This window comes from Nipponia nippon, unplaced genomic scaffold, assembly GCF_047370975.1.
Source record: "Nipponia nippon isolate SJK-2023a ecotype South Korea unplaced genomic scaffold, ASM4737097v1 scaffold_30, whole genome shotgun sequence".
Lineage (NCBI taxonomy): Eukaryota > Metazoa > Chordata > Aves > Pelecaniformes > Threskiornithidae > Nipponia > Nipponia nippon.
The window spans coordinates 1,470,336-1,497,754 of NW_028262348.1; the positions used below are offsets into that span (position 1 = coordinate 1,470,336).

The 27,419-nt window shown below is 43.4% G+C and overlaps 3 protein-coding genes across 30 annotated transcripts in view; 1 reads left to right on the top strand and 2 right to left on the bottom strand.

Moving 5' to 3' along the window:
• Positions 1–6,296, bottom strand: part of DEPDC5 (DEP domain containing 5, GATOR1 subcomplex subunit) — a 47,677-nt gene extending 41,381 nt beyond the window's left edge. For 7 of the 24 annotated variants that reach the window (XM_087768641.1, XM_087768636.1, XM_087768642.1 and 4 more), the window contains exons 1-9: positions 5,672–6,290; positions 4,783–4,900; positions 3,940–4,027; positions 3,199–3,245; positions 2,624–2,709; positions 1,733–1,816; positions 1,023–1,072; positions 430–499; positions 5–83 (exon numbers count right to left, since the gene is read on the bottom strand). In XM_087768641.1, coding sequence (XP_087624767.1) covers positions 5–83; positions 430–499; positions 1,023–1,072; positions 1,733–1,816; positions 2,624–2,709; positions 3,199–3,245; positions 3,940–4,027; positions 4,783–4,840 — 562 coding nt within the window. In that variant the 5' untranslated portion in view covers positions 4,841–4,900; positions 5,672–6,290. Of the gene's footprint in view, positions 1–4; positions 84–429; positions 500–1,022; positions 1,073–1,732; positions 1,817–2,623; positions 2,710–3,198; positions 3,246–3,939; positions 4,028–4,782; positions 4,901–5,671 lie in introns of all 24 variants that reach the window. The other 17 variants (XM_087768630.1, XM_087768628.1, XM_087768631.1 and 14 more) reach the window with 7 other exon arrangements.
• A 137-nt stretch (positions 6,297–6,433) lies between these two features.
• Positions 6,434–27,126, top strand: PRR14L (proline rich 14 like). 5 transcript variants are annotated; one of them, XM_087768621.1, is made up of 10 exons: positions 6,434–6,512; positions 7,792–8,301; positions 9,796–9,925; positions 11,039–11,104; positions 11,963–16,814; positions 20,266–20,337; positions 21,121–21,289; positions 21,591–21,697; positions 22,683–22,754; positions 23,417–27,126. In XM_087768621.1, the coding sequence occupies exons 2-10, from the start codon at positions 7,837–7,839 to the stop codon at positions 23,691–23,693; spliced, it is 6,210 nt and encodes a 2,069-aa protein (XP_087624747.1). In that variant the 5' UTR covers positions 6,434–6,512; positions 7,792–7,836; the 3' UTR covers positions 23,694–27,126. The 5 variants fall into 5 exon arrangements, with proteins under 5 accessions (XP_087624747.1, XP_087624750.1, XP_087624748.1 ...); XM_087768624.1 differs by having other exon boundaries at positions 20,269–20,337; XM_087768622.1 differs by having other exon boundaries at positions 9,796–9,877.
• LOC104011450 (serotransferrin-2-like) overlaps positions 21,257–27,419 on the bottom strand; it is a 34,305-nt gene continuing 28,142 nt past the window's right edge. Inside the window, exon 18 of the transcript XR_015707204.1 lies at positions 21,257–21,372. The gene's annotated coding sequence lies outside the window, so the exon portion shown is untranslated. The remainder of the gene's footprint in view (positions 21,373–27,419) is intronic.

Genomic DNA, 27,419 nt, shown 5'->3' on the forward strand with positions numbered 1-27,419 from the left:
ATACCATAAATATCAAAATCCCACATTTCACAGCTCATCTGGATGAAAATATAAACCATGGCAGAAGTGGAGCGGAAGACCACCTGCAAAGGAATGAAAGATCTTACTTAAAACAAGGTACATTCACCAAAAGGGCCAAAAGCAGAAGTTAACTACAGAGCAACGTATATGACTGTGCCCACTGCGTCACAGGGAATTTCCCCTCTAAGGAGTTGGCATTTCAGCAGCCTGAGTAATTCCTAATGCTGCCAGCGCAGAAGAGCTGAGGTTTACTAATCACCCATTCTCCTGAATGTATTGCATTTCTTCACCTTACAACACAGCCAATTCAAATGATCCATACAAATCTGCAAGCAAGATAGAATTACAAGAAACCCGGCAGGGAAAGGAAGGGAAAAACTTCCCTTCCCCTGCTTCCTGAAATCTTACCCGGGTGTCCTCACTGATGTATCCACAAGTGACTTTCTCACTCTTTACCCACAGTTCACCTGCCTGCGCCCTGGAAGAAAAGGAGTGCAGAATATTTGCTAACCAGAAGATTAGAGAATCAATATTTGAGCAAATAAGGGATGTACCAAAATCTGTATTCAAGGATGACTTGAAGACAGAGTAGAAGTTTATTTGGTTAAAAACTGATCTTTAACCCAAGAGATGTCAACCAGCCATTTCCCTCTGCATCTGCACGTTTCCTTGTCCCTTTGTCATCTCAACAGCCACTGAAGTAACCCTCATCTGAACTATTCATACACCTTGGGAAGGGGGGAATAGTATAAGAGGCAAAAGGAAAATTATTTGGCCTTCATCAGAGGCCAGAAGTGTGGCTGGCTGCCCTACTATTAGTTTCTTCCACCCCAAATCAGACAGAAGCCTTCCCCCACCCCATGGTGCAGGCAGGAATCTGTAGAAGAGTAAGAGAACAATAAAACGTGAAGGATTTTTCAGAGAAGAGTCTCCAACTGGATACTCTGGACTCATTAATCTAAAGTCATAAGTAACAGTAAGCCCTCAGAGGAGGCACTGACCTGATACCCGCAAATTCAACTTTTTGGGTGACGTACGCACATGTGCTGACCTAAGAAAGAATAGTTACAGGTATTAAAAGAACAGCAGGCTCGGAGCGAGCAGACAAATTTACAAAAAACCCCATTCGTGCACAAACATCTGACTTGTGCCATAAAAATCACAAAAACCACTGAACATATTTACTACTCTCTCAGCCTACAGAACCTCTGCAACAGACAACAGAAAATAGTTTGTAACACATATGAACTTTTATTGGGTTCATTTGTCTAATTCACTGCTCTTAGAAGAGCCAAAGGCTGCACTTCAGAGATGCAGAAAGAGAATATTCTAGTAGTTGCTTATTAAGTGGTACTATCGGAGAGGGGATACTTTAGCATCCTTCTAACTTGACAAACATTTGGATTCAATTCCTTCCAAATGTAGTAAATCATTAAAATCCAGAATATAAGGAAAAAAACTCTCAACATTAGTAATTAACATTACTGCAATGGAGCAGGAAATGATGGGATTAATTTTTTCTGCAACACCTTTACATCCATTTTGCCAACTGTGAGGTACCACTTACAGCGTCAGTTCCTCAGGAGCTGCTGACACTGGTCTCGTCCTCAGTTTTCTGTATTTTGTAAAACACTTATTTTCTTTTACAACAAGCAAAGAAAAAGGTATGTCATCTCCTCCACCCTACACGTAAGGACAGTAGAAGCCTTACCAAACTTTTCTTCAGTCGCCACATATCCCCACGCCCAATATACTGATCTTTAAAGGTCAGCTCTACCAAGTCCAAGGTCACCTCCTGCGAAACAGAAGAAAACCAGTGCTTGGGTTTTCCTTGTTGTTTCTAAGTAGCGCCCTTCAATCAGTTCTGTTAAGAACCAAACGTTACAGGGAGGCCCATTCTAAATCAAGTCAACACTCCTAGCAGATGCAAGATAAAAGGGAAGTCCCATCAGAATAACGGCCAAAGTTGGGCGTGTACCTGAACTACTGCGAGCTGCAAGACACTGCACAACGTGACCAGAAAAAGCCCAAGGACTAAATCTGTTCTACAAGTCTCAGTGCAAATTGGAGGCAGAAGTAAAACAAATTACTTCCATTGTTCATGACATTAAGGAAGTCTCGTTTGCTGCAGATTTTTGTCTTGTGCTGAATGTAAGCTCTGACTGAAGCTCTTCTGATAGTTGGGACGTTTACAAGGGATGCCTCTCTTACAAGGCTCTCGTGTCAAATAACGCAAATCCATGCCATTGCTCTTCTTTTGACTGGGCCGCTTACTGTTTCTCTTTACTCTGCCTGGTTACCCTGAATTTCTGGAACTTAAAGATATTGGAAATTCCTAAATTTCTATCAAGCTGTGTTGAAGCTGGTCCATAGACTTCAAAGAGAGAGCAGGGATGGCAGGGAGAGAAGAAAGAGACACATAACAAACAAACAAATAGTTCAATTGCCCAAACCTCATTTTCTTAGGAAAGAAGGCTAAATACCTTTCAATAAAAAATAAATGCCTTTTTTCCCCCCCAATACTACTGCAGACGGAAATTCACAGGGCTCCGATTTGAGCTAAGTGGAGGGATGGATGGAAAGAAGTTGCAAAGCCACACACCTTTGGGTCAACGACATTCACGTGGACATCCTGGTACGGCCGCAGTCGGAACACCTGTGCAACTGTCTGATCCACACTTATAGTTTCTGCCACAAAAACGAGAAAGGACAACAGAGAAGTGAACGTCCCCAAAAGGTTTCAAGTGGTTTACAAGTACAAAAGCAACACAGTGAGATTGTCATGAAACACCTAGGGCCTCAGCAAAAGACAACAGCTTCTTTCAGCTGTTGCCCAAGTTAGGAGTCATTAAAATCAAAGTAGGCAAAATAAACTCGAAATTTAGGCTGAGTTAATTCCTGCAAGAAGAAAAGATATACACTCAGAATGCAGAAACAAAAATTTAAGGCTAAAAAGATTATTTTCTTTAAACTATACTCCACATTACTCAATCAAAAGCCGATTTAAAATTGGCTATTCGTTTTCCGAGAAAATTATAATCCTTCCATTCCTAAACAGACAAAGCACTGATTTTCTTACAAAGTTAAAATATATACATTAGCCAATCATAGGTGCAGCCCAATCACACAACCTTTGTCTATGATTTTACTATGCATACTATGAGTCTAGAGTTTTACCTTTCTGCAAATCTTCCTTAAGTGACTTCACTTGGAGAAGCAGGGGACTAGCATACAAAAAAGACAAAAGGTAGATAAGTTGAGATACCAACAGTCTACTCTGGTAAATTACTCTCTGAAAACTATTTCGTAACAAGGAGCATGGGATAAGCTAAAGAGAAACATTAATAATTTCTAGAAAGCTTCATATATCATCCTCTCTGCTGGTCACCCGGTCTTGTTCTTTACACCCATTATAATTATAGAGTACTCTTTAGGTAAAGATGGTACTCTAAATGGGAAAGTCAGTCACACAGGAACTTCTCCGAACCTCGTACAAGTATACTCCTACTTTTCAGACACGGCCTGCAGGATGAACAGCTTCTTAGGTTTACGCTTTTATAGCTGGCCAGGAAGTTTTACTTTTGCCTAGGATATACCATAAGATGGAAGAATAATCATTAGGTATCAGCAGCTCTAGGAAGAGGATAAAGACATTGTAGACTCTATATTCAGGTGCTACTTGTCCTATGAAAGGCCAGCAAACTAACACCAAACACAAAGAATTCCAAGAAATTCAAGGAAGACCTCCTGCTATAGTTATCCCCTTTACTTTTCTTCAGGCAGAAAAAAACATGGCAGCATCCTGAAGCAAAGTTATATCAGCTCTAAGAGCCTCTCACTCTAGAGGCCACTGCACGTGAACCTGCCCCTTCAGTGCTCTAACCACACCTGACTGAAACCAGCAAAAAGAGAATTCACCTGTATTCATCATTGGGATGTGCAATTTCCACAACATCTCCCAGCTTGATTTGAAGAAATACTTTAGGATTCACCACCAGTTCATCATCTACAAGACACAAACGAATGAGGAGAACTACAGTGAACAGATACATACCAAACGCAGACCCCTGCAGGCTCGCACGCAAGAGCTTACTCCGCATTACTACACCAGCTCAGGGCTAACGCGTCCGCAGTGCGTTACGTTCACTGCTCGACAGCGCTCCTGTCCAGCCCCCGCAGTCTGGCCGCTCTTGTGGGCAAAACCTTTTCTTTCAAATCACAGAACTTTCACAAAAGATTTGTTCAGCAAAAGAGCGTGCCTTAATTAGGCAAGCAGAATCTCCTTTTGTATTTTGCATACAACAAGCATCAGCAGGAAAGCAGATAGCTATAGAATCTTAACAAGCTTTATGAACATGCTACGATTGTAAGTCTAGAAGTAGGGAACAATCAAATAAATGGCGTTTTTCTTAGTACACAGAAACACATCTACACGCAGTCACAAGTCATTGATTTGTCTGTCACTTATTAAAAGTGGCTGAAATACAAGGTTAAAACCAAAGTGACACAACAAAAGGGGGAAGAGATAGACCAGAGCAATTTTATTTTATAGGTGCCATCTCATTCTGTTCTGACAAATGCAATTTTATTCTGCTGTATCTTGCTATTAAAAAATAGCTCTCCAAACTCTGGCTAGCAATACTGCTTCACCCTCCAAGTTCCATCTTCACTGTTTTGTTAACAAGATCAATAAATCAGTTAACCGCTTGCAATTAATTAAGAGAGTGCTGGTCTCACTGTTATGAGCCAGGAGATACTGACCGCTGCCTCCAAACCCCTTCTTGTGTATGACGAGCTTGTACACCTTGTTGGTTCTCATCTTGAATTCCAGTTCTTCTCAGCTGCTTTGAGTAAAAACGGTTGAAGACATCTTGCGTATCTAACATGGAAATGAAAGCAAACGCAGATCTCCTGTCACTACAAACCATTCCTCATGCTCTGTGCGTGAACAAAGGAAAGGCAGCACGTTACAGCGTAATAAACATCAGACTAAAAGTTTAGCGATGACCTCTTCTACCAGCGCACCTGTCAGACAGCTAGCACCGCTCTCTAAAGTCATCTCTTTTTATATTTCACGGGTAAATTCTGAACCTTGTGTTAAATGCATTAAAAAGAATACCCAGATTTATGCCCGCTGCCAGTTATATCTTCTGGTTTTGCCATTCCCCCTCTTTCACACGTCTTTTTCCGTGTCTTTCAAAGACGCTGGAATCCACAACCGGCTGATCTCGCCCCGAGGCGGCAGAGCTGCACCCAACGGCGGGCAGCGCCACAGCGCACGGGGCCAGGCAAACATTCAACTTTGAGGTGCTGGTTTGCATTACTTTAACCGCATCAACCCCCGCGTTTTTTCTTGCTGCCGCTTTCATTTCAAATAAAGCATATTTCAAAGAAAGACTTTTTCAACTTACTCTTTTTAGAAGTGCATTTAAACCGGAAATTATCGGTAAGAACAAGGTTTTCTGCATAAAACTATAGCCACGTTATTAAATATCAGCTCTTCTAGTTATAAGTGTACTCTTACGCCAAATCAAAACACAGAGGAACTTAAAAGCGTGCCTTTCACAGAGAGCACTGCGCTCCCAGACCTGCTTTTCAGAAAGCTGATTCAATTGCCGAGCCGCAAAGGCACGGTGGGAAAAAAACGCACCTCCAAAGTTCGTCAGAACAGACCCTGCAAAACCTTCAGAGCCGGAACTGACGCGGGTCTGGGACAAACAGACACCCGGCTGTGGCGTGCGGCGCCGGGCTCGCACCGAGGGCGCGCAGCAGCAACGGGGGGCGAATAACCCCGAGCCACGGGAAGGGCGGCGCTGCCGCAGGCGCACGTTTATAAAGCCGAACTCGCGGAGCAAACCAGGACGCCCGTGCCCCCCCCGGCGCCGCTGCTAGGGGCGCTCCGGCAGCGGCGGGGCCCGGCGGGGAAGGGAGGGCAGAGCGAGCAGCGCGGCGGCCCCGGGGGGGGGGGGGGGGGAAGCACCGGGGGAGCGGGGGGCACCGGGGGAGCGGGGGGCACCGCGCAGCCCCGGGCGCGGGGAGAGGAGCCCGGACGCCTCAGCGCTCCGTGCCGCTCACCGGCCGCCGCGGGACGAGCCAGCCCCACGGCAGCGCCGCCGCACCCCTTCCGGCGGCCCCGGAGCGGGGCGAGGGACGAGCGCGGGCCCTGACCTCCCGGTCCCGTGTCCCCCGCCGCGGCCCCGTCCCGACCAGGCCCCGCGGGCGGCGCTCGTCACTTCCGCATCCGGGGGCCGCCGGGGCAGCACGTGCGCCTCACGTGACGCCGACCACCGGGCCGGCGCGGCGGGCGGGGCCCCGGCCGGGGGCGGGGCCTGAGGCGGGGCGGAGCCGATCGGCCGTTGGCGGGGGCGGGGCCACGGGAACGGCGGCCGGGGCGAGCGGGCGGGCCCGGATGGGGAAGTGATGTGAGCGCGGCGGGGGCGGGCGGCGCGGCGGGGCGGGCAGCAGCGGGGCCGGCGGCCGCTGCCGCTGAGGTAACGGGAGCGGGGCGCGGCGGGGGCGAGGGCCGCTGCCGCCGGGGGGCTGCGGGGGGGGGGGGGCGGGGGCGGGCTCGGGCTCGGGCTCCGGAGCGGGCACGCCTCTTTCGCCGTCCGCCGCCGGTTGGGAGCGAGCGACGGCGGCCCCGGGTGGGGGGCGAGCGGCCGCCGCGGGGAGCGGGCCTGCCCTGCCGGGGCGCGGCGCGGCGGGGACTCCGCGGGGCCGAGCCCGCGCCCTGCCGGCACCGGGGGAGGCAGCGGCCGTTGCATAATTACCGGGAGCGGCGGCCTCCTCCGGTGCGCTGCGGCGGGGCGGCTGCAGACCGCCGGGGACGGGCGTAGCGGATCTCGCCGCCGGTCGGGCTGGCGCTGTCCGGGGCCGGAGCGGGGGCTCTGCCCCGCCAGAAGGCGCGGGGCGCGGGGCTGAGTCTCTCGCTTCGCACAAAGGGGCGCCGCCGCGGGCGGAGCGGGCCGGTCCCGCTGGGGAGGCGGCCGGGCCCCGGGGCGGCTGTCCCGCCGTGCTCCGCAGGGCCGCGCCGCCTCCTCCCCGGGCTGCTCTCGCCGAAGGAGCCGGGCCGTCAGCGCTCCACCGGTAACCCCGCGGCTTTGCGAAGGGCGCAGGGATGCTGCCGTTAGCGCCCGGCTTGGCCCGGTCCTGTCGGTCCCTCCGGAGCGGCCGGGCTGCCGCGTTTCCCCGGCGGGGTCTCCATTGTGCCGACAGCCGGCGGAACCCCCTCGCTGCGGTGCGGGGCTGACGGCGTCCCGCTGCGGGCTCAGGGGACCCCGGGCCGTGCGGGGGGGCGGCGGTGGCACGATGCCCACGTCCCCCTGCGGCCTGTCAGGGTGATGGCTTCCAAAGCGGTCCTTCGAGGCAGAAAGCAGAGGAAGAAAGTCGAGGTTTTTCCCAAAGATTAGCAACTTAAGAAAATCACCGGAAAACAAACGGTGCTTCAGTGTTAGCGAGGGAGCAGGACGTCTAATGCAAGCCCGAGCCATTCGCTCCATAGCCTCTTTTCGGGGTTTCCAGAAGATGAGGGCGTATCTGCGGGGAGGCGTTTGAATGTGAAAATGAGGCTTGGGGATTTGTCCACACTCTCCTCTTTTGTTAGTGAAGCGTTTGCTTAGATACTCGAACGTTTCTCGGCTCCTTTCTTAAAAAGTTATTTGGAAGTCTCTTTCTTAAACATATAAGCTTGAATCTTGAAGAATGAAGCTTTTCCTTTTAATCTAGGGATCACTCCTACGGACGTTGATTTAACGTTGCTTTCGTTTTTAGGGTAAACTGTGAAAAGCTCAGGAGAACTGGTCTTCAGCTGCCCCGATGCTATCAGCTGGGGTGGAATCTCTCCTCGATTCTTCTGTGCCTGCTGCAATAGAGGACCTGTACCCTGGACGGCCAGAGAGCATCTCCGCTGACCTTATGGCCGTATCGGAGCCCAGTGTCGGGTCAGATGCGAAATCCGCGGTACCGACGCCCGTGCTAGCGCGCAGCGGCAGTCTGTCGGCTGAGCACCACAGGACCGCTGCGGCAGAACACTTTTACCAGAAGACAGAGGACCTGGGTGACGTGCTGCAGGTGACTTCTCATGGGCCAGCAGAATCCCTTACCGAAGAACTGCGAAAGGCTGGAGCCCTTGAAGAGGACAAAAAAAATAAAAGAAGAAACTTGAGGAGACCAGACCGTTGTAGCGATGGATACCAGAAAGAAGCCGAAGAGGCACAAGATGCTGAGGAGTATCGTGCTGAATGCTGTGCTTTAGCTCCTGGGGAAAGCTGGTCAAAACAAGTAAGCAAATGCAAAAATTCCATCCTGGCGTGCTATTTTGAATTGAGGGTTAGAGTGCCTAGGCAGAGGGCTTTGGCCATGCCGTACTTTCATGGGTCCCATGATGAATGAGACTGTACTTCAGTAGGCCAACAGCATTTTAGCGTATCAAGCTCTTCACTTTCTTAAATACCGTTGGAACGGTGTGAGGCAGGTACGTAACAGAATGAAGAACAAAACTGGTGACTAAAAAGGAGGAGAGAAACAACCTAAAGCTCCTCGCCTGGTGTCCGTGTTTTGCGGTACAGCATATTGTGCCCGTACCGGCATCCCCAGGCACTAACCGCTAAACAACAGTCCATGCAGTCTGGTAATAGTCTTGTAGCGCTACAGGGGGCTCCAGTTTAGTATTTCAGTTTGTAATCTAAAAATAAAGATAATTCTTCATTTTTATAATTATTGTCTGTAATTAGAGAGGAAATTACTGTTAGTTTTCCTCTTTCAAAACAAGAGACTTGCATGGCCATGGCTTTTTTTTTTTCCCCTCTCCTCTAGCAAACACTGATGATAAAAAAGTTATTTCTAGGCCAAGGCTTGCTGAAAACTGTGCCAAAGAATACTCCATTAGAAACGGAGGAGTTACAAAGCTCTCTATTTAAAAGCTGAGATTTTTAGTGACTTTCTTGATCAGTTTTCTTTAGTTTCTAAACATTTTTCACACACACCAAAAGAACATAGGGGAGAAGAAAAGTATTGTGACTGGACACGTACCAGCCAGGAAGCATCTGGATAAGGCGCCCAGGTCTGTGTTTTACACCGGTTGCTGGATGTTGCACGATACTAAAATACTTGGTGGTTTTAGCTCTGGATTTTGATATGTTTGATTCATTTGAAAGTCTGTGAAAATAAAGTTAATTAACTTTTCCGTAGTCATTCAGTTTTCCAACCTTCACATATTTCAGCTGTGGAGGTAGTTTGGTCGTGGGGTTTTGGGTTGGTTTGGCTTGGGGTTTTTTTGCAAGTAGACCTAGGCCGTCTGTTCCTGGGTCTACGTGTTTTTGAGCCGAGGGCAGGAGCGGGAGAGGGCAGGTGCTAATAAAGGTCAGGAAAGGCATGCATCTTACCAGAGGTGTACGGTAATGGCCTGGGGAGGCGGAGAGACTTGGCGACTGGATTACTCTTCTGGTTCAAATTTGTGACAATTTGCATTTTAAGCCACTTGCATTGTAGCTGCTTGCGTCGCAAGATTCCATTGCTGCTAAATACCAGTCTTTTCTGGATGCATCCTTGTTTGATGGTGAGATGACAGCGATTGATAGGATCAGAAAGGAATGACAGGCGCTTGGGTGAACCACGTGGAATGCACGGCTGCCTCTGTGCAAGGGCTGATAGTTCTGAGGTTTCTTGGTGTTTCCTCACTCAGAACGAGCCTAGCTGAGCAGGTGCAGTCCCTGAAACATGCTAAACGTCTCGGCAAATCCATCAGTCTCCACTGATACTCCTGTCTTGTTTCAGGAGGACCCTCACTTAACCCAGCATGAGGCGAAGTCCTCGAGAGCCTGTTGCACGGAGGTGGCGGGATCGCTGAAGAACACAGGTGCATACCTTAGCTGCTCGTCCCTACCTACCCCTGCTTCTCTCCCAGGTTACTTTTTGGTGATTTAAAATGGATGAGTGATTGTGGGATAGCTCATTTATTTTGCTTTACAGTAGAAACTATTACCCTGCATAGCTAGAACAAGATGTGTTTTAGTTATTTAATTCAAATACTGATTTACCCCAAAGCAGAAGGTGCTGTGAATAGCAGATGTTTTGCATTTCCTTATGTTTCAAAGCAGAATTATGAGAGCAGTAATAGCAAAGATGTGAAAAAGCAGAAAATGAACGAATCATAATGTTTTAAAAAATAAACAGTGCAGAATCCAAAGGAAGAAGACGACAAAACTAATGCTTAATTTCATTATGATCTGTAATCTTCTAGCTCCAAATACTTTGGTCACTTTGCCTGCATCTAGTAATTACTTTCTTTCTCCCTCCATGCTCTCATAACCAAAACTTGCACGTAGTTGAAGAATGCCATCTAGTCTTGGTCCTTCGTAGAAAATATGAAAAAGATCTGCAGAAGGCTGAGCAAATATGCTCCCTGTAAAGTTCTGAATATGAAGATACTCTACAGCAACTGTAACTTTTTGAATTAGCAGCTGCTTCATGATTTTACAAAAACAGTTATTAATAATCATAATTGCTTGGACAGAATGAGATATGCATTGTCTTCCTATGGATGACTTACTGACAAAAGCGCCTTCAAGGACGAAGGAATGGAAATGGCTGCTCGACGCACAGCCGTATTTCTAGGACAGAGCAGATAACGTACCCAGCTATGTTGAGCTGTGATGTTACACGTAGGCATTATGATGTTGGCCATGACTTCGTACATATTGAGTTACAGGGCCTGCGTTGCACCTAGCTCAGTATCAGAGGAATCTGAACAATACAGGTCTGGATGCCTGCTGCTCTGGGGAACGCCTGTATTGAAAAGGATTGCATTTACTGCATTAGGTTTGTGGTGGGGTAGTTTGTTCGGTTTTTCTTCCAAAGGCTTGCAGTAGAACTGCTAGCATCAGTTCTCACTTTTAAAAACATTTTGGTAACCGATACTGTACACAATATTGTGCGCGATACCAAAAGGAACTTCGTAAGCTGAATGCCTTCTAACTTTAGTGTATGGTTCTGATTTGTTCTATTTTTTCCTATGCAGAAGAAAATCAAGCAAATGTTCAGGTGACAGCTGAAACTCTGCCAAAGCTCGCTGAAGAAGTACAAGGTATGAAGGCTGATGGGACTAGGATATTTGGTAAAGCAGGATACAGGAATGACAGAATGAGTGAAGATCTTCCACTTGAGAGCAGTGAATGCCCAGGCGTAGACACAGTCGTGGCCAGAGCTGGGGTTTCAGAAACCAGCATGTTAGGTTTTTTAGAGCCTTTAAAAGTCACGGACGTTGAATTAGCCACGGAGCGTCCACAAGAAACAAATGAATATAATGGGCTGAAAGCCCATACTGCCATGCCATTGAGAACAGGGGGTAATGTTGTATCTGGTTGGGAGACTAGAGATGAAAAGTTACCCACACAAAATCCTGTTAATGAATTCAGTACGTCACTTGCTAATTGCCAGACTTATCAGCAGGATGAAGAAAACAATGCTCATGACTTCTGTACTGGTCCTGTACCTAAACATAACGAACCTTGTAGGTTGTCAGCAGTAGAAAGTTGTAGAACGTGCTCCACAAAAAGTTCTGAGGTTTTATGTTCGGTTCTGAAAAGCATCCGTTATCTGGACAATAGTACTGCAGTCCATGGAATTATCGGTGAAACCCCCAAAAAGTATCTTCCCCAAAACATCAAAAGTCAGACTCATTATGATCATGGAACTGGGTTTGTAGAAAATCGAGCCTCCGCATCCGTACCAGTCGAGCAGGTCTCAGTGGTCAGGAGTGAAGGAGTATCTAGTGCTAAAATTGATCATAGGGAAGGAAGTGCTAGCAGAGGTAAATCATACAGCTCTGAATTTGAAGAGGCTGCTGAAGTCCGGAGAAAAATTGCTGTGGGAGATAACGTTGAACTTGGTAGCTGGCCTGGAGCTCAACAGGGTGCTAATTCTGAGCATTGTCATTCTTCAGTTTTTAGTTCTGTTGCTTCATCTCCTGAGGAGTTCTCAAAAGAAAAAATTAAAATGCTCCCATCGGAAGGTGATAAGTTGAAAAAGGCTCAGGGGCAATTCTCTGTCAGTGATCTGTGCAAGGATGATATAAAAGAAAATAGTCTATTGATGGAAACGAGCAACATTGCTTCCCATGAAACTGGACAGACAGACAAATGCTTTTATAATACCTCCAGTGAAATTCCTCCTCCCAGTAGCCACAGCTGTCTGGATCTTAGTGCTGAGCTAGAGAAAGATTCACCTGAGACACAACTGCTTGAAAAGGAATCTGAGAGTAATACAGGATCACAAGAGTTGGCTGGCAGTTTAGTTGAAGCTGCAGAAGCTAATAGTAATCACAGTTTGTCCACTGGCAAAGAAACTAATTTGATTTATGCGCTAAATGTACCTCTGCCTCCTGCTGCACAAAAATCAAGAGAACCTCATCGTAATGAGTGTCCTCCTTGTACTGCTAATGAAGTTTCGAGCAGGGACAAGGCTCGGGATAATCTATGTGGAAAAGAATCAGTTGGTGCTTCTGGAACAACAGGGGAACAAGTCGCTGAAATTGTGCTTCATAAAGACAAATTCAAGTCTTCAGTGAGTTCCAGGACTTTTGATAACCCTAATAAGACAAGCAAGATTTCCCAAAAGAACATGAAGTCTTCAGCGGAAAATACAGAGAGTGTGGTCACTGGTTTAGAAAATGAACATAGTGACACATGGAATTGTAATTATCAGAGTATAAAAGACCAGTGTACAGCTGCCAGTACTTTCTGCGTGTTATCAGGGAGCACACGTGTAGATGATGTTCTCCTGAACAGTCAGTCTTTTAATGTTGAGGTTGATAAGAAGATTGAAGAAAATTATAACTTGGAAGGAGAAGCTTCAGCTGGATATAATAGTAAAAAGGCAATCATCTTTCCCGAAGCACACTTCCCTTTGGCATGTGGATCTCTTCCTTGTGAAGATGACTGGGGCAACAGAGGTGTAGATCTGCATGGGATAAATGACATTTCCACAGCAAAAAACATGTTTTGCTCAGCTTATGCTGCAGAGAAAGTTCTTGCTACCTTGGTAGGAGATGAGATTTCAAATAAGAATATGGAGGTTGTGAAACAATTTGATCTTTGTAAAGTAACAGATGGGAATGAAATTGTTTGTGACAGAGATGAGGCAAAAGAACAGATTGGCATGTGTGCTCTACAGACAGATGAATTTTATAAAATAAGAACTGTGGATTCTCCAAAGGCTCCTGAAGGCAATCAGAGAAATAAGACTAGTGAACAGCTGTTAGTCAGATATTTGAACAAAAAAAAATGTGTTCGTAATTTTGGATTTTGCAACTCTCCATTAGGCCCCAAGAAGAGAGAACTAGGCACACGTGAGAGGAAAGAAGTGTCATCACTCACAGCTAATCCCTCCGAGTGCAGTGCTCCAGTCTGTGATGCATGTCTGCTGCTCAACGACATGAATATTCAAACACGACGTGCTAGCCAAACGGAAAAGACCCTTCGTCCAACAGAAAATCGGTGTCTTGCCTGTCAGCGTGAGTTTGATGGCCCAGGTCCAGGCAGCAAGCAACGTTTAGAAAGTTTAAACAACCAGCCAAACACTGGCTTACAAACTACAGCTACTTCTGTGGAAGAACCCAAAATATCAATTGGCTCTAGTCAAAGTGAAGAGGTACTGTTAAAAAGAGGTGACGACCCGCCTCTGTTAGTTCATAAATATGCAAGAGAAGACAGTTTTCAAGGAACTCTAAAAGAGAATGTCATGGATTTGGACTCTTTAAATGGTGGGAGAAACGAAGACTGTTCAGGATACGAGGACTTCATCAGTGATCTAACTGAGGAGAAGACAATCGACCCAAAAGAACACGAGAACAGATGTGAAAGAGAAGATAAAGGAACTCTTGCAGAAAGCTTTTTTGATAGCAAATCACATTGCTCACAGCATGCTTGCTTTATCAAATCTGCAAAAGAGAAAGCAGGGCTAGCGTTTGCCGGAAATAAAATGCAGCCATCTTTGCCAAAGATGAAGTTGGTGGAGGACCAGGAAAATACAGTTAGTGCCCAACTGTTGCCCTTCTCATCAATTCATGGGAGTCCGTCATGTAAGCCAGAAAATATGAATGTGCTTTCAGAGACAGAAAACAAAAAAAGTCTGAGAATAAAATCTGTCTTAAATAACTCTTGCCCGCAGTTCACATTTGAGCCTGGTAAAGAAACGGAGGCTCAGAAGGGTGTTGGCCCATCCCATTTGGGAAAGTTTGACATCCAAGAATCTTTTAATGAGACTCGGGCGGATTCAGAAACACCATCAGCTCTGAACTTTGGCATCTCTCTGCCTGCGAAAGAAAAGCTGTGTATGTTGTCTGAGGATACACAAGTAGATCATTGTGATTCGTCTTCAGCCAAAGTTTTTAGCAAAGATTCTTCGGTGACAAAACCTCTTTCTGTAACAACGTCTGTTAAGAGAAAAGCCAGCAATACTGAGAATCCATCTTCAGAGAACGAAACGGCAACTAGCTTTCTGAACGGTGCAAAAAGCTCAAGAGATTGTGCACACAGCAAAGACAGTCTGAGAGATGAGGGGCATAGCATGCTAACTGGAAAAGATACAGATGTGATCTCGCCAAAAAGTACTCGCTGTGGAGAGAAGCTTAAGAATACATGTGTAGAAGAGAAGATGGGAGGAGAAGTAGCCCCTAGGATAAAGTTGCCCATAGATTCTTTTCTTGATGGAGAAGATAGTCTGTGGGCTTTGTTAGAAGATTCAAAAGAGTCTGTTAGCAAAATAGTCCCTCTCAGTACTGAGAATTATGGAAAAGTTTTGGAAGAAATCCCAAGATCTAACCCAAATAATCTTTCAAAAGAAAGAAAAAATGCTACAAAGCTCACAAGCGTAGCAGGTACCGGTCTGCTTTCAGAATCTGTGTGTGATTGTCAAGCTGAAGATGCGTCTGACGCAGAAGCTTCGCCAGAATCGCAGTATAATACAACACCCACGTTTTATCCATGTAGGAGTGTACTACCAAACAGTTGCAAAGAATCATCCCCAAAGCGTGTGGTTTGCAGCGAAGTATGTGTGCCTTACCAATTAAATGCACAGAGCAAAGATAATGTAAAGGAGATTACGGAAGGTCAGGACACCATACCAACTCCTTCAGTCTGCAAGGAAAACGAGGCTTTAGGTTCAGAGAGACTTGATCAAATAGAGAAATGTCAGGTACGTAAACGCAAGAAGAAGTACGAGAAGATGGGAGCACATCTGTCAGACAAGGCACAACGAGCACAGAAGTCAGAATGTCAAGAGAAAGCAAAAATCACACTGCAGCCAAGTATGTTGCACAGTTCTGAACTCTTACGCAGCTCTTCATATGAGTTGGTGACATCAAGAAATGCGAAGTTTGAAGGTCCTTCAGAGGAGATTTTTGCTGTCAGAAGCAGTGAAAATAAACTATGTAGCACTTTACAAGAAGTCAAAAGGCCAAAGACTACCACAGATATTATTAGTTCACAGTTTTTGAAGACTGAGGATTCAGAAATGGAAAACCGGAACCTTAATTTAGGGTATGATGGAATCCCTGGTGCCTTTGGAACTACAAATAAACTAAGAGGACCTCTTCCATTAAAAAGACAGCCTGGAAGGACATGCAAAAAAGTTCCCACACCATATCAACCAAAAACTGTAAGAAAAGGCAAAAAAATTAAAAGTTCACCTTGTTTTGAGGTTCCCACAGAAATATTCCCTAAGCAGGAAAACACACTTCTCAAATCTTTGTACTTTCCGTGTAAACCACTGACAATGGAATCGGAAACAGCCATGGGATTCGTGCATATGCCAGGGCAGGGGGCCAAGAGGTGCAGTTTGTTGAACAGCTTGAAATTTAGAAAAAATACCAAAGAACCATCACTGTTGAGCAAGCTGTCTGCAATGGCTAGCAAACTCCTGGCACCTGCCAAAAGCATCCATAACTTAGAACCTCTGCCATATTCTTCTGAAATTCTTCCAGTGGCTGAGAGGTACAGCCAACGGAGATCTACAAATCTACTGGAAGCCTTTTCTTGCATTAACAGGAGCTTACACTCACGCTGGGCTGACAGTTGGTGCACCAAGATGTTCAGCTTTCAGCCTTTGGCACTTTATCCTGTAGAATCTACCAAAATACTTTTTTCAGACTTGAGCCACAAGCCTCCAACCTCTTCCCTGGATACCCCAGTTTTCCCAATTTCTTTTCAGATAAAATTGGACTCCAGTCCTGTGACAGACCTCACAGGGATTACATTCCAGCACACTCTACATCACAGACCAGTTTTGGGAGAAACGCCAGCACTGCCTTCAGAGTGGACTTTCTCTTTTCTCCTGTCGCAGAGCTGTTCAGATAGAACAGCTTTCAAGGAAGATTCTAGCCCAGACAATGAGCTGCATTCCTCTCTCTCTCTAACAGCCCCAAGGGCTGTTGCCCTTCGTCCTGACCGTGGAAGAAATGCCATAGCTGAAAGAAGAGGAGGTTGCTCCATGCTTGGCCTTCACACAGTGTTAGCACTTTCTTCCCCTGGATGTTACAGGATGTGGACGAGAAGAAGAAACTTAACCAGTCATATTCCTACCATCCAGAGACTATTTATATCACAATTCGCACAGGGTTTGAAAGGGGCAAGGTATCCAACTTCTGTATCCGATGACCTCGTCTCTTCATTGCCATACTCACTGGGCAGGGTACTATCCATATGGAGTCAGCACGGTCCTTCTGCCCGTCCCTCCGAAATCACTCCTCTCCATTCCAGTCACTGCAAGTGGCAGCCAAGTGTGGGCATCGAGAACAGGTAAAACCCATCAACTTATTTCTGAGATTAAATATGTATAGGGCATGTACTTGCTCCTGTTTGGGAGGGAGAGGGTAATTGCAGTTTGCATTGGAGGGTCAGTTTCCCCTGTTCCAGATCTACAAATTCTGCTCCAAAAATGGCTCAACATGGCAGAGTCTTCCCTACGGAACAGTCTGCTAGCTGAATTTAAATATATTTGCCTTCAGTTCTTTAATACTATCCTGTTTTGGCAGAACGGCTAACTCTATTTTCTTCTCCCTTGCAAAATATACACACCATGCATCAGAATATATAATGCAGAAAGGTGAGCTACTTCATTAGGTCTATTCAGAGTGACTGCAGATCAACTGGATTTCTGAGGTAGGAAAGTTTTTTTCAGAGGTCTGAGCCCCAAGTGCCATGTAGAACTACTGTAAAATGCTCAATATCAGATTAGGAGGAATCCTAAGGGAAGGGGGGTGGCATTCCCTTAAATTTTTAATTGTATTCCATGACTACTCTATGCTAGTTGAAACCTCTTTATGTACGCTATGCCTTTTGATAGTATGTGCCCGATGTATTGTTGGCACAAGCGAGTGTAGCTCCAATTCAGGTTGGTAATGAATTTTTGCCTGTGTGTCACTCTCGTTATGAGCGGGAAGAGGACTGAAATCTACTCTCTGAGTATTTATTTTAACTTTGCTATCGGCATTTGAGATCTTTTACTAAGAAACAGAATGAGAGAAGAGGTTCCTAGCTCTGTTACAGGATTTTTGCATGCTCTTGAGCAAAGATTTTGCCCTTTATGCCTCAGTGACATGGGGCAGTTCAGTCCCTGGTTTTATAGTCTTGAGATTCCTGGACAGAGTACAGGCTCATGAGCACTGTAGAAAAGTCGATTTGATTAATTCTTTTGTTTAATATGGCAGTCTCTAGAGAACTGCTGAATTTGGCTTATCTTATGTCATAGCTTGACATATGTATAACCAAAAACCTTGCCAGATAACTAATACTGCGTTTTGCTTTGTATAAATGGATAACGTACCTCAAAGTTTTTAAGTATATCACTTGTTAGTATAAATTCTAATGTCTACCAAAGGTGTGAGTGAGGTTCTGAAAGTACTACTCCATTCTGGGAGCTGTCTGCCCTAAAAGAATGAGGTTGAATAATGGTATAGAGACAACCTCACAGCACATTCTATTGGACCTGCAGTCTTTTTCGTTCTGTATGAGTCAATATATTCAGCCTGAATTTTCTAGTGTACAAATTAGTACGCTGGAAGTAATCATACCAGTAAACTACAGTTTGAGCACTAAACTTAAAAATAAGACATTGTTGCCATTCTTTAAAAACAAAACAAACACCTGACTTTTTAAAACTTACTTCTGTATATGAGGTGAATTTATTATTTTGTATTGTTGAGGCACGTTATCCTTGGACTGGGAGATCAGAGCTGACTTATGCTCTCGTGTTTTCTCCCATACTTAAGCCTACAGCCTCCCAGGCAGCTTGTTACAGCATATCCAGTTAGCTAAAGTATAAGAGGATTTAATTCCTTGACGTAAAGGGTAATTTGAAAACCAAATGTTTTGCTATGAATGATCTTTATCCCAAAGGGAGAGAAGCCAAATCAAACTTTATCATTTCAAGTGAAAAATAACCCAAAGTTGAAATAGTCTAAAACTCTGTTTGTTTGTTTGTTTGTTTTTTCCTAAAATATCTTAGAAATATGTGTATGGGGTAGCCTTAATTCTTCTGCCCCACTTAGATTTTCCTTACAGTGAAGTTGTTGTAGCATGCAGTGAGTTGAAAGGAATGTTTGCAGAAGTTTAAACGTGCAGCAAATAAATTCTATTCCTAAAACAGTTAAGGAAAAATTAATATTAAAGGTTTGGCTATAAAACAATGTAAAGAACAAAACATTTTAAATATTTAACACCATTTTAGATTCCATTTTGCTGAAGATTGATAGCCTGTTCTCATCAAGTGATAGTTCTTTTTTTAAAGGTATTAACAGGAACAGTGACAAAAGGATAATTCAGTAAATCTTTCTTAATTTTGTGTGTACTCGAAAGAAAAATCTCCTATGAAATAAATGTTTGGTATATAAATACAAGAATACAAGAAGTATGTGTGGTGCAGTATAAAAGCATTTTCAGCTCCCAATATGACAAAAATCTTTGCCTGTTTTGATTAAGATAGTTAAAAATCAGAAAAATTTAAAAGTGGCTCCAAGTTCTCTGCAGGCCACTTTCTTCCGGAAGAGATTTGTCCTTTTTAAACGATTTCATTCACTGTTAGTGTTTTTAATAACCAGGAAAACAAGGAACTAGAGTAGTTTTCCTGTCTAAAAATCTTCTGTCACTTCCACTGCCAGTAATAAAGCATTCTTTAAGTGAAATCTTTTTTCTAATTAATGCTCATTTGGATTCAAAATTTCTAAAGTGGTTTTCTGTCTCCCTGTAATTTTTTATTATAATTATTGCCTAAAAAAGTAAGGTCTGCCTCTAGCACGGAGGACTCTGATGCACTATTGATGCAGGTTCTAGTAGTTGGGATAGTGAGACACTGAGAGAAACAAAATGTTATAGTTCTGATATTAAATGACAAATACAAGGAATGGGTCTTTCTGACCTCCTTACATTGGACTTCTCTGTGCTGCCAGCATGGTTGGTTTTCATTTATTTTGTAGCGTTCCAGTCTGGCTGTAACTTCCATGCTTTAGAACAGTGAAGTACATTTAGCTGTTAGTTCGGGAGAAGAGCAAGTACAAGATTTGCTGTTTAATGTAATGAAAGGTGTCCCAACCGATTATTTTTTTTTTTTTCCCCTGCTATTAAAAGTGTGGGCACAAAAATAAAGCTTAATATTAAAGGCCTTAGAGCTGCTGTGCTGACTTCTACGCCACAGAATTATGGCAATTCCCGACCCTTATGGAAAGGCCTTTGGTTATTCCCATCACTTAAGAATATTCAAGCAAGATTGTGGGAGTTAGAGACAACAGGGAGTTAATGTTATGCAAGTCCTCCTTTTCACTTGTTACTGTTGCCACTATGCACTTTTTTTATTTACTAGCCAAATCCTTCAAGGTTTTTGGTTACTTTAATTTTAAAAACTGGGAGTTTTGAATGAGGAATATAGACTTTAATAGAAATAATTACAACTTTTGGACTAATACTGTCTCCCTCTCTTTCTGTACTTTTATTTCCTTTTCTCATCACTACCATGTTTAAGTGAAAGTAGGACTATTTCCCTAACAAGCTGTCAGTGAAAGTTAGCGGACTAAATGGCAGATGTGGCTTGCTCTTGTGTCATTTTAGTCTTTCATTCTCCTTCCTGATATTAGCATGTTTTGTCTTACAGTCCAGTTTATACTAACAATTTTTCTCTCATCTTTTTTTTTTATAGTGTAGACCTAATTTCTGTCTTTTTTTTTTTTGTTTTTTTGTTTTTATTCTTCTTCTGAAGCAGCCATGCCATGTTACCGCACTTACCTGTACAGAGTATGGAAGCACTACAGACCACAGGTCACGAGATACGGTGAGTCTCTTGGACTTTGATATTCATTCTGAGTAGCGGGATCATAATCTTTCTCAGAAAGACATTGCTTATGTCATTTTGGCTTTCAGCTTTTGGCAGTTCACTTCAAGAATAGCTTTCTGATTAAAATGTCAGGGGAAGTAAACTGACTGGCTCATGTAATGGAGAAGTGTAGCGGGGCATTAATGCAAACACCATGTAGATCCTCGCACAGAACAATTCTGCTACTTTCAACCATGTTGTGCCACTTATGAAATGAATATGTGAAACTACAGAAGTTTGTTTCCTTACTTGGACATATGTTTCCTCTGTCTGAGCAACTGGACGTTAGGTGCTGAAACTTCCTTCTATTCTTTTTCAGTGTTGGGATGGCAGATATAAAAGCTATCTTTTAAATTTATCTGTAAACAAAAAGTAATAAATTAATAGTTGGGCCAAAGAAATTTGCTGGCAGAAAAGGAGGATTAATCACTTTCTATCAGTAATTACTAAACAGAGCTGTAACCTGTTTAACTGTACGAAAAGGAAAAGAGTGGGTTTAAAATTACATGTTCAGATACACTGGCCATTTAGTTTGTTTCAGTATCAGTGTGGGCTGCAGCAGTTTTTGGCTGTATGCATGTATATACTGGAGAAAGTGTTCACTTACTGGGCAATTTCTGTGAACTGCATTGCTTTTTGTGCCCATATTGCAATTTAGGAACATCGCCTGAGAGCATGGACTGCTGCTGCAACATAAATTGGGTGTTAATCTACATATGTTCCCTTCTTCCTCTGTTATAGTCTGGAAACGTCATTCCCTCTTCTGTTACCAAAGTCCTGCTCGCTTCCAGAATCATCGCCATCTCCCCCCAGGCCTTCAGCATCAGAGCTCCAGGTCCATGCCCTTGATGAAGCTGATGCTTCTGTTCCAGCCTGTCTTAGATCCCAAGATGACACAGAACTGAAAAAAGTGAGTCCATTTTAGATTTTGGATATCTCAGACTCTTGGTTCCCCAGAACTTGAAGCTGCTGCTGCTGAGTATTCTCTAGTAACTGTTAAAGACGAGGAGAGAAAACAGGCTGTTAGTCCCAGTCTGTGCTGCTGCTTTCTTTTGTGCAAGCTTTTCTTTTTGTGCCTCTTTGTGGCAAAACAAAGAGGAATGTTTATTCTATAGGTAATGTATTCTCAACATAAAAGGGAATTCTGTTGACTAGCGTGGTCATTATTGCCTTCATTTTAATTTTTTTTGTTTTCTTTTTTCTTTCTTAAGACTGAGCTAGAAAAGAGGCCAAAGAAAGTCTCTCAGATCCGAATCAGGAAAACCATTCCTAAGCCGGACCCTAACCTTACTCCAATGGGACTACCCAAACCAAAAAGGTGAGCAGCATCTTTTAAATGGACTCATACTAGCTTCTGGTGCTTGCATTTCCTGCATAATGATGTAATCATTTCAATAAATGCTTCTCTTACCACCACTGTTTTGTACACTCCCAGTTGAGTGATGTTTGCTTCCTTCATAAGAAAAGGTTGACACAGCTGTATCAACTGTATAGAAGACTGAAGAAAGAAACTGGTCTTTGAACACAGCTTTTTTCAAGTGGGAAAGGATAAAGGGCTATTGGGTATGAACTACTGGCCGGGTTGTAGGCAAACCGTGAAAAACCAAGCTGCAATGGAATGATTTTCTAAAGAAGAAAAAAGTTCATACTGATGAACGTGCATTGAAAGTCAGTCGTTCTACAATGCACAGTGAGACGACATGATACATTAGGGAGTTCCGTTGATGCAAATTATGTTGAAGTTCTTCACAGTCCCTTCTTTGTTCATGGTATATCATCTTAGGGAAACATTAGTTCAGTGTGAATGTGGGTAATCACGGTGCCACATACTGATAAAGCTTTTCCAATCAGTCATCTACTATTTTGTTCACTTCTGTCTTAAACAGAAGTGCCAGCTTTGAGAAAGGAATGCATTTCTTCAGAGAGCAGCTTTCTAATTAAGTGTTAATGACTAACTTTTAAAATCATCAAGTGATGAAATGTTCATTTGCTAAACTGTAAGTCTTTTCTTAGCTTCCATAAAAAAGTGACCTGTGAAGGGGAGCACTGACCTCTGCAGAAATGGCAAGTCTTGAGCCAGACCTTATAAAACCACTGTATGAAATTAGGTGCTTAACGACCTCATTTTTCATTCCTTCCTATCTGCAATTAGAATCTAAATCTGTGTTTTAAGTTAAAGCATAATTAGTTAGCGTTTAAGCATAGAACACAAACCACACTTGTTTCTAGTAAATCTGCTTGTTGTGAAGAGAGGTCGTTTCAAAATTCTTCTTTCTTGATTGATTTCTTCATTACTTTTTCAGGCTTAAGAAGAAAGAATTTAGTTTAGAAGAAATTTACACAAACAAGAACTATAAGTCCCCTCCTCCAGCCAGGTTGGTTCTGCTTCCTAATGAGAAAGCGACGATAAATGTAAATTACGTAGGCAGGGAGAAGATTAAAGGTGTCTGAAAGCTAAGCGGGAGATAAATTTTTAAAATTGCTCTAGTTGAAAGTGGTAGAGAAAGCTAATTCAAAAATGGTATCTTTTACCATTTGGATGGCAAGCAGTGAAATAGAATATGAAGAATTTGCAGCTGTTGAAGTATGGATTTGTGTATTTTTTTCATGTACTCATTCATTCCAGCCTCCATCCAGGTACAGTACTTACTTTTTCAAAATTCAAGGGCAAGTAAATATTCTTTAAAATACAAACTGCCTGTCATCAAGTATAGCATGATTATCAAGACTGCTGCATTTATTAATGTTCAAATCTATTTATTCTACAAAATCAAGATTCTATAACTGTGCTTTTGAACTGAAATACAGATAGAAAGAGATTCAACCCAGATGTCTGTGCACCGATAACAAATTAATTTAGCTAGCGGTAACACGCGGTTGTAGGAGGTGTAAGCTGTAGATACGTTACAAGAGGTGTGGAGGGGCTGGAAAAATGTACAAGTTAGAAGCGTGTTTACTGGGGCCATGAAACGCACCAGTCTCCCTGTCCTTAACTGCTGCTTGAGTACTCATGAGTTCTGTCCTTTGCCTTTACCAGGAGCTTGGAGACCATCTTTGAAGAGCCCAAGGAGAAAAATGGGCACTTGATCTCTGTCAGCCAGCAGAAGAGAAAGCGGATTCTAGAGTTTCAGGACTTTACTCTTCCCCGGAAAAGGAAGACACGAGGCAAAATCAAAGCAGTGGGTAGTTTCACCCGAGCAAAAAAAGCTGCACTACAGAGCACCGAGTTAGATGCTCTTCTGAGTCAGAAGCTAATGGACCTTGAAGCCTTTTTTGCAACAGAGGCTGAGCAGGAGCAGGCCTCTAGCATCTGAGGGAGCCGTGTAGCTGAAAATGCTCCAGTCAGCTCCTTTAGTATTTTAGCCCTGTTGGGAGAAATCTACTGACTTCTTCGTACATTACTCTACCGCTCTGTTCTAATATCTGATGATCAGTTTTTGGCTGTGGCCCTCTTTTAAGGTGCTATTTTATTTTATTTTAAAATGCTATTGGAGGGATCCTTTTAGGTCCCTGTTTGAGTGTAACACAGCCACATACAATTTACCGTTCCTTCCCCAGCCTCTGGAAATGACTGCTAATGTTTAATTATGTTTCAACACCTTTTGGTGGTAGAGTAGGAGTGTAAAGGAGGAAGTAGTGCACCTTCAGTGATGCTAGAACTCTGTACTCCAGATCATTTGCACATTTGAGTCTGCTGTTGTTACTGTAATGGCTCTTTTGAACAACCTGACAGAAGAGATATGGTGTTTGATAAAAATGAATTCTAGCGAACACATTCTTAATATGCCACTAACTTTTTAATAATTAAAAGTAGCTGTCTGGGTTTGCTTTCAATTGTTTCTTCCTTCTGTTTACTGAGAAGGTTCCTTCTGAGTTTGTGCCCTTCCTGGCTTCAGGCAGCAGAAGCCCCACATAACTAGACTTTAAATAACTTGCACTTTGTATATGTTTCTTTATTTGCTGCATGAGGGCACCTTTTAACACGATTGAGCTCAAAAAAAGGCAATTTTTTAAGAAAAAATTGTGCCCAGTACTAATTTTCCCCAAATAGTAGAGTTTTTAACTACTTGGCTGATGCCAGCCTTTTCTCAAGGAAAAGGTAATTAGCCCATGAGGATGTTAAGCTGCAGGATATGTAAGTAGAGGTTTTTAGTTAACTGAGCTGAGCTGCTGTATGCAGGGAACACCAGCAAAATCTTTGAGGCTCATTTTTAAGTTATTTTAATTCCAGTAAAAATATCAACTTAATTTTAATGCCAACAAGGAAATAATTTTTTCCCATCTTGAAGTTTTTTTACCATTTTAGATTTACACTTCACGTAGCTCATAATTAGATATTCTCTGTACAGCACTGTTGTACATAATACCTAGTGTTGTACAAAGAGCCTCCTAGCATGCGGGAAATTTTTGTTCTTAATTATGTAAGGCCATTTGTAATTATCTGATGCAGCACTGGGCAATTTCTCAGCTATATCTTTTGAGGGAAGAGAGCTCCCTTCTGGGATAACTTCTGTTAAACTTACTTGAAGCATAATTCAAAATGAATGCTAGCTGCTGTTCAGGTAACTTCTGTCCTTTAGTGCCTATAGAAGTTATTCAGGCAAAGCTGTCATTGCTGGGACGCTCAAATTGAATTTGTCTGTTCTTTCTTTCACTTGTCACTTGAAACTTGCACTTTCTTATTTACCTACCCATATAATAGAGTTTCTATTTACCTTCAAAATGAGCAAATACCTAGTGGGTGGGTATTTTTAATAAAGTCCCGATAAATGCAGGGCTGAAAATACCACCATTATGTTCTGTTGCTCTGCCACTTCTGCTACTGACCAAACAGAAAACTCAAAATTACCAAGCAAGCTGTTGAATTCCAGAGCTTTGAAAGTAGAGAAATGGAAGAGGATTATTACACTGCATGTGCCTGAGTCTTGAAAGAAATGTAATCTGGGCCTGTTTTGCTCCCAGCTTATGTGCCGGGATTCCTAGAAGTTTACATTCTTGTTTTGGAGGCTAATTATCTTTAATCAGAAAGACTGAAGAAAAGAGAGGAGTGCACACTTAAAGTAGTGGTGTTTGGGTTTTGAGGGTAAAATAACAAGGCACGCAAGCTTTGAACATATTGACATACTATTTCAGCAGCAAGGTCTGGTTAACCTGTTTGGGCTGCTAGAGAACAGTTTAATTGATCCTCTTTATTTTTATAAAAAGAAATCCCTAAAAAATAAAGGTTGACTGCCTTTTAAAAAATGTTTGAAAGTTTCCCTACACTGGTTTATTAGCCCAGTTATTGACTGGTTGGAAGCTGTAGCAAGAGTGAGATGTATATTTTTATGCGTTTATGCTATAGAATGGGATTGTTACACAGCATTCATTCATCTTCTATTAATATGGGAGGCTTCTAGTGCTGTGACACAACTTTGGTGTAACCTTACTGGGGCTTTTAAGGAAAGAAGGATATGGGTGGGGAGGGAGGAAACGTGGGTCCAGGCAAAGTTCAGACCTCTAATGTGCTTCAAAACATGGAATGCGTTGGGTTTTTCCTTTGGGTTGTAGGGGTTTTTTTGTTTTGGTTTGGTTTTTTTTTTTTTTGGTCTGCTTCCCTGCTCTGTCCTGTTTCTGATTGCTTTGAAATAACATTCTTAGCTTTCTTTTTAACAGCTACAGCAGAGAGAGCAGAGCAAAGAAAACACTCCATTCTCCTTTGTTTACAATAATCAGAGGAGTTACAAAATGATGTTGCAGTTGCCTAGCTTGTCCCAGACCTTAGTTTGTGGAAACCCAAATATACAGCATTATTCTGTTTTGGTTTAGTATTTCTACGATGATAGAGATGTAAGCTAATTGAGACAAAGCATCTCTTCCCCCCCTCCAGCATACAGATGTCAGTCATGCTTGTGCACTTTTTCTTTTTTCCTTTCCCACCTCTGTTCCTGTTTACAGCACTCGTGGAACAGCCGTGTTGCTTGTGGCTGCTGCTTGTACGTTGGGAGTGATGACTGTGCAAAAGCTAGGTGTTTGCCCCCCCGAGCTGCTTCTGTCCCAGATAATTGAAAGAAAAAAGCATAGAGGATGCATCTTTTGGGGTCTTGCGTACTTCCCTAGCTGAAGGATATGTACACCTGCCTTTTCATAAAGTGAACCCACTCCAGTGAGAATTTGCTTTGTATCATCATGGAAAGACACTGTACGTATTCCTCACAGAATGATGACTAGAGCAGCTTGCGAAGAATTGCAAAGCTTTTGCCACATACTGTCTCTTAGTAGTAAGTTTTGCAGAGCCAGGCAGCTCTTCACTAAATTTGCTGATTATGGGAGGTAGAAAGATCACTTTCCCCCCAAAAATAAAATTCCCTTATTTTCATCACACTATGACTGGAGCAGCTAAGGCTACTTAATGTATGTTACGGCATTTGCCTGGCTGGCCTTGTGGCTGCATACATTTGAGTTCTGATGCTTGCCGGATATGATTTTCTACAAGCAGTTCTCATTTATTGTATTTGATTTGAGGTGGGCCTTTGGTATATTATGTTCCAGGTGCTCTTCTAGAATATGGATGGTAACTGTGGATTAAAAGTCTATATGATGCTATCAAGTTAACAAATAGCTCAATGAGAATTCGTACACTTGTGCCGTTAGCCTCCATCATGCTCTTGGCATTTTGTTTCTGTTCAATATTGTGTGAATCTAAAATTTTACTGTTTCTTTTGTGTGTGTTTTTAATTTATGGAAATAAATTTTTCTGAGAACGTTTCGGTTTTTTTAAGGCCTTCTTTAGGCTTGTATCAGTAAATACGCATAGCTGTCCTGCTTACATGGGGGGAAGAAGGCAAATCTCCGGAGACTGACACCGTTAAGTAACTGGGTGGGCAGCTGGTGAGGCATGGAGCAGCAATTCGTGTTCATTCATCTGTAGCCCTACTTTAACAGGAACAGAAGCAGACCTGGGGGATTTTAGGCATGATCCTAGCTACTAATCATAGTGATGGGGCCGCGTCCGTCTCTTAAGGTAGCAGAGTGGCCGGAGCCAGACAGCACAGACAGTT

Excerpts from the sequence above, each read along its gene's own strand:
- PRR14L (XM_087768620.1), top strand. The coding sequence starts at position 7,837 with ATGCTATCAGCTGGGGTGGAATCTCTCCTCGATTCTTCTGTGCCTGCT. Across the intron at positions 8,302-9,795 it reads GGGAAAGCTGGTCAAAACAA|GAGGACCCTCACTTAACCCA; the intron begins GTAAGCAAATGC and ends GTCTTGTTTCAG. Across the intron at positions 9,878-11,038 it reads GGGATCGCTGAAGAACACAG|AAGAAAATCAAGCAAATGTT; the intron begins GTGCATACCTTA and ends TTTCCTATGCAG.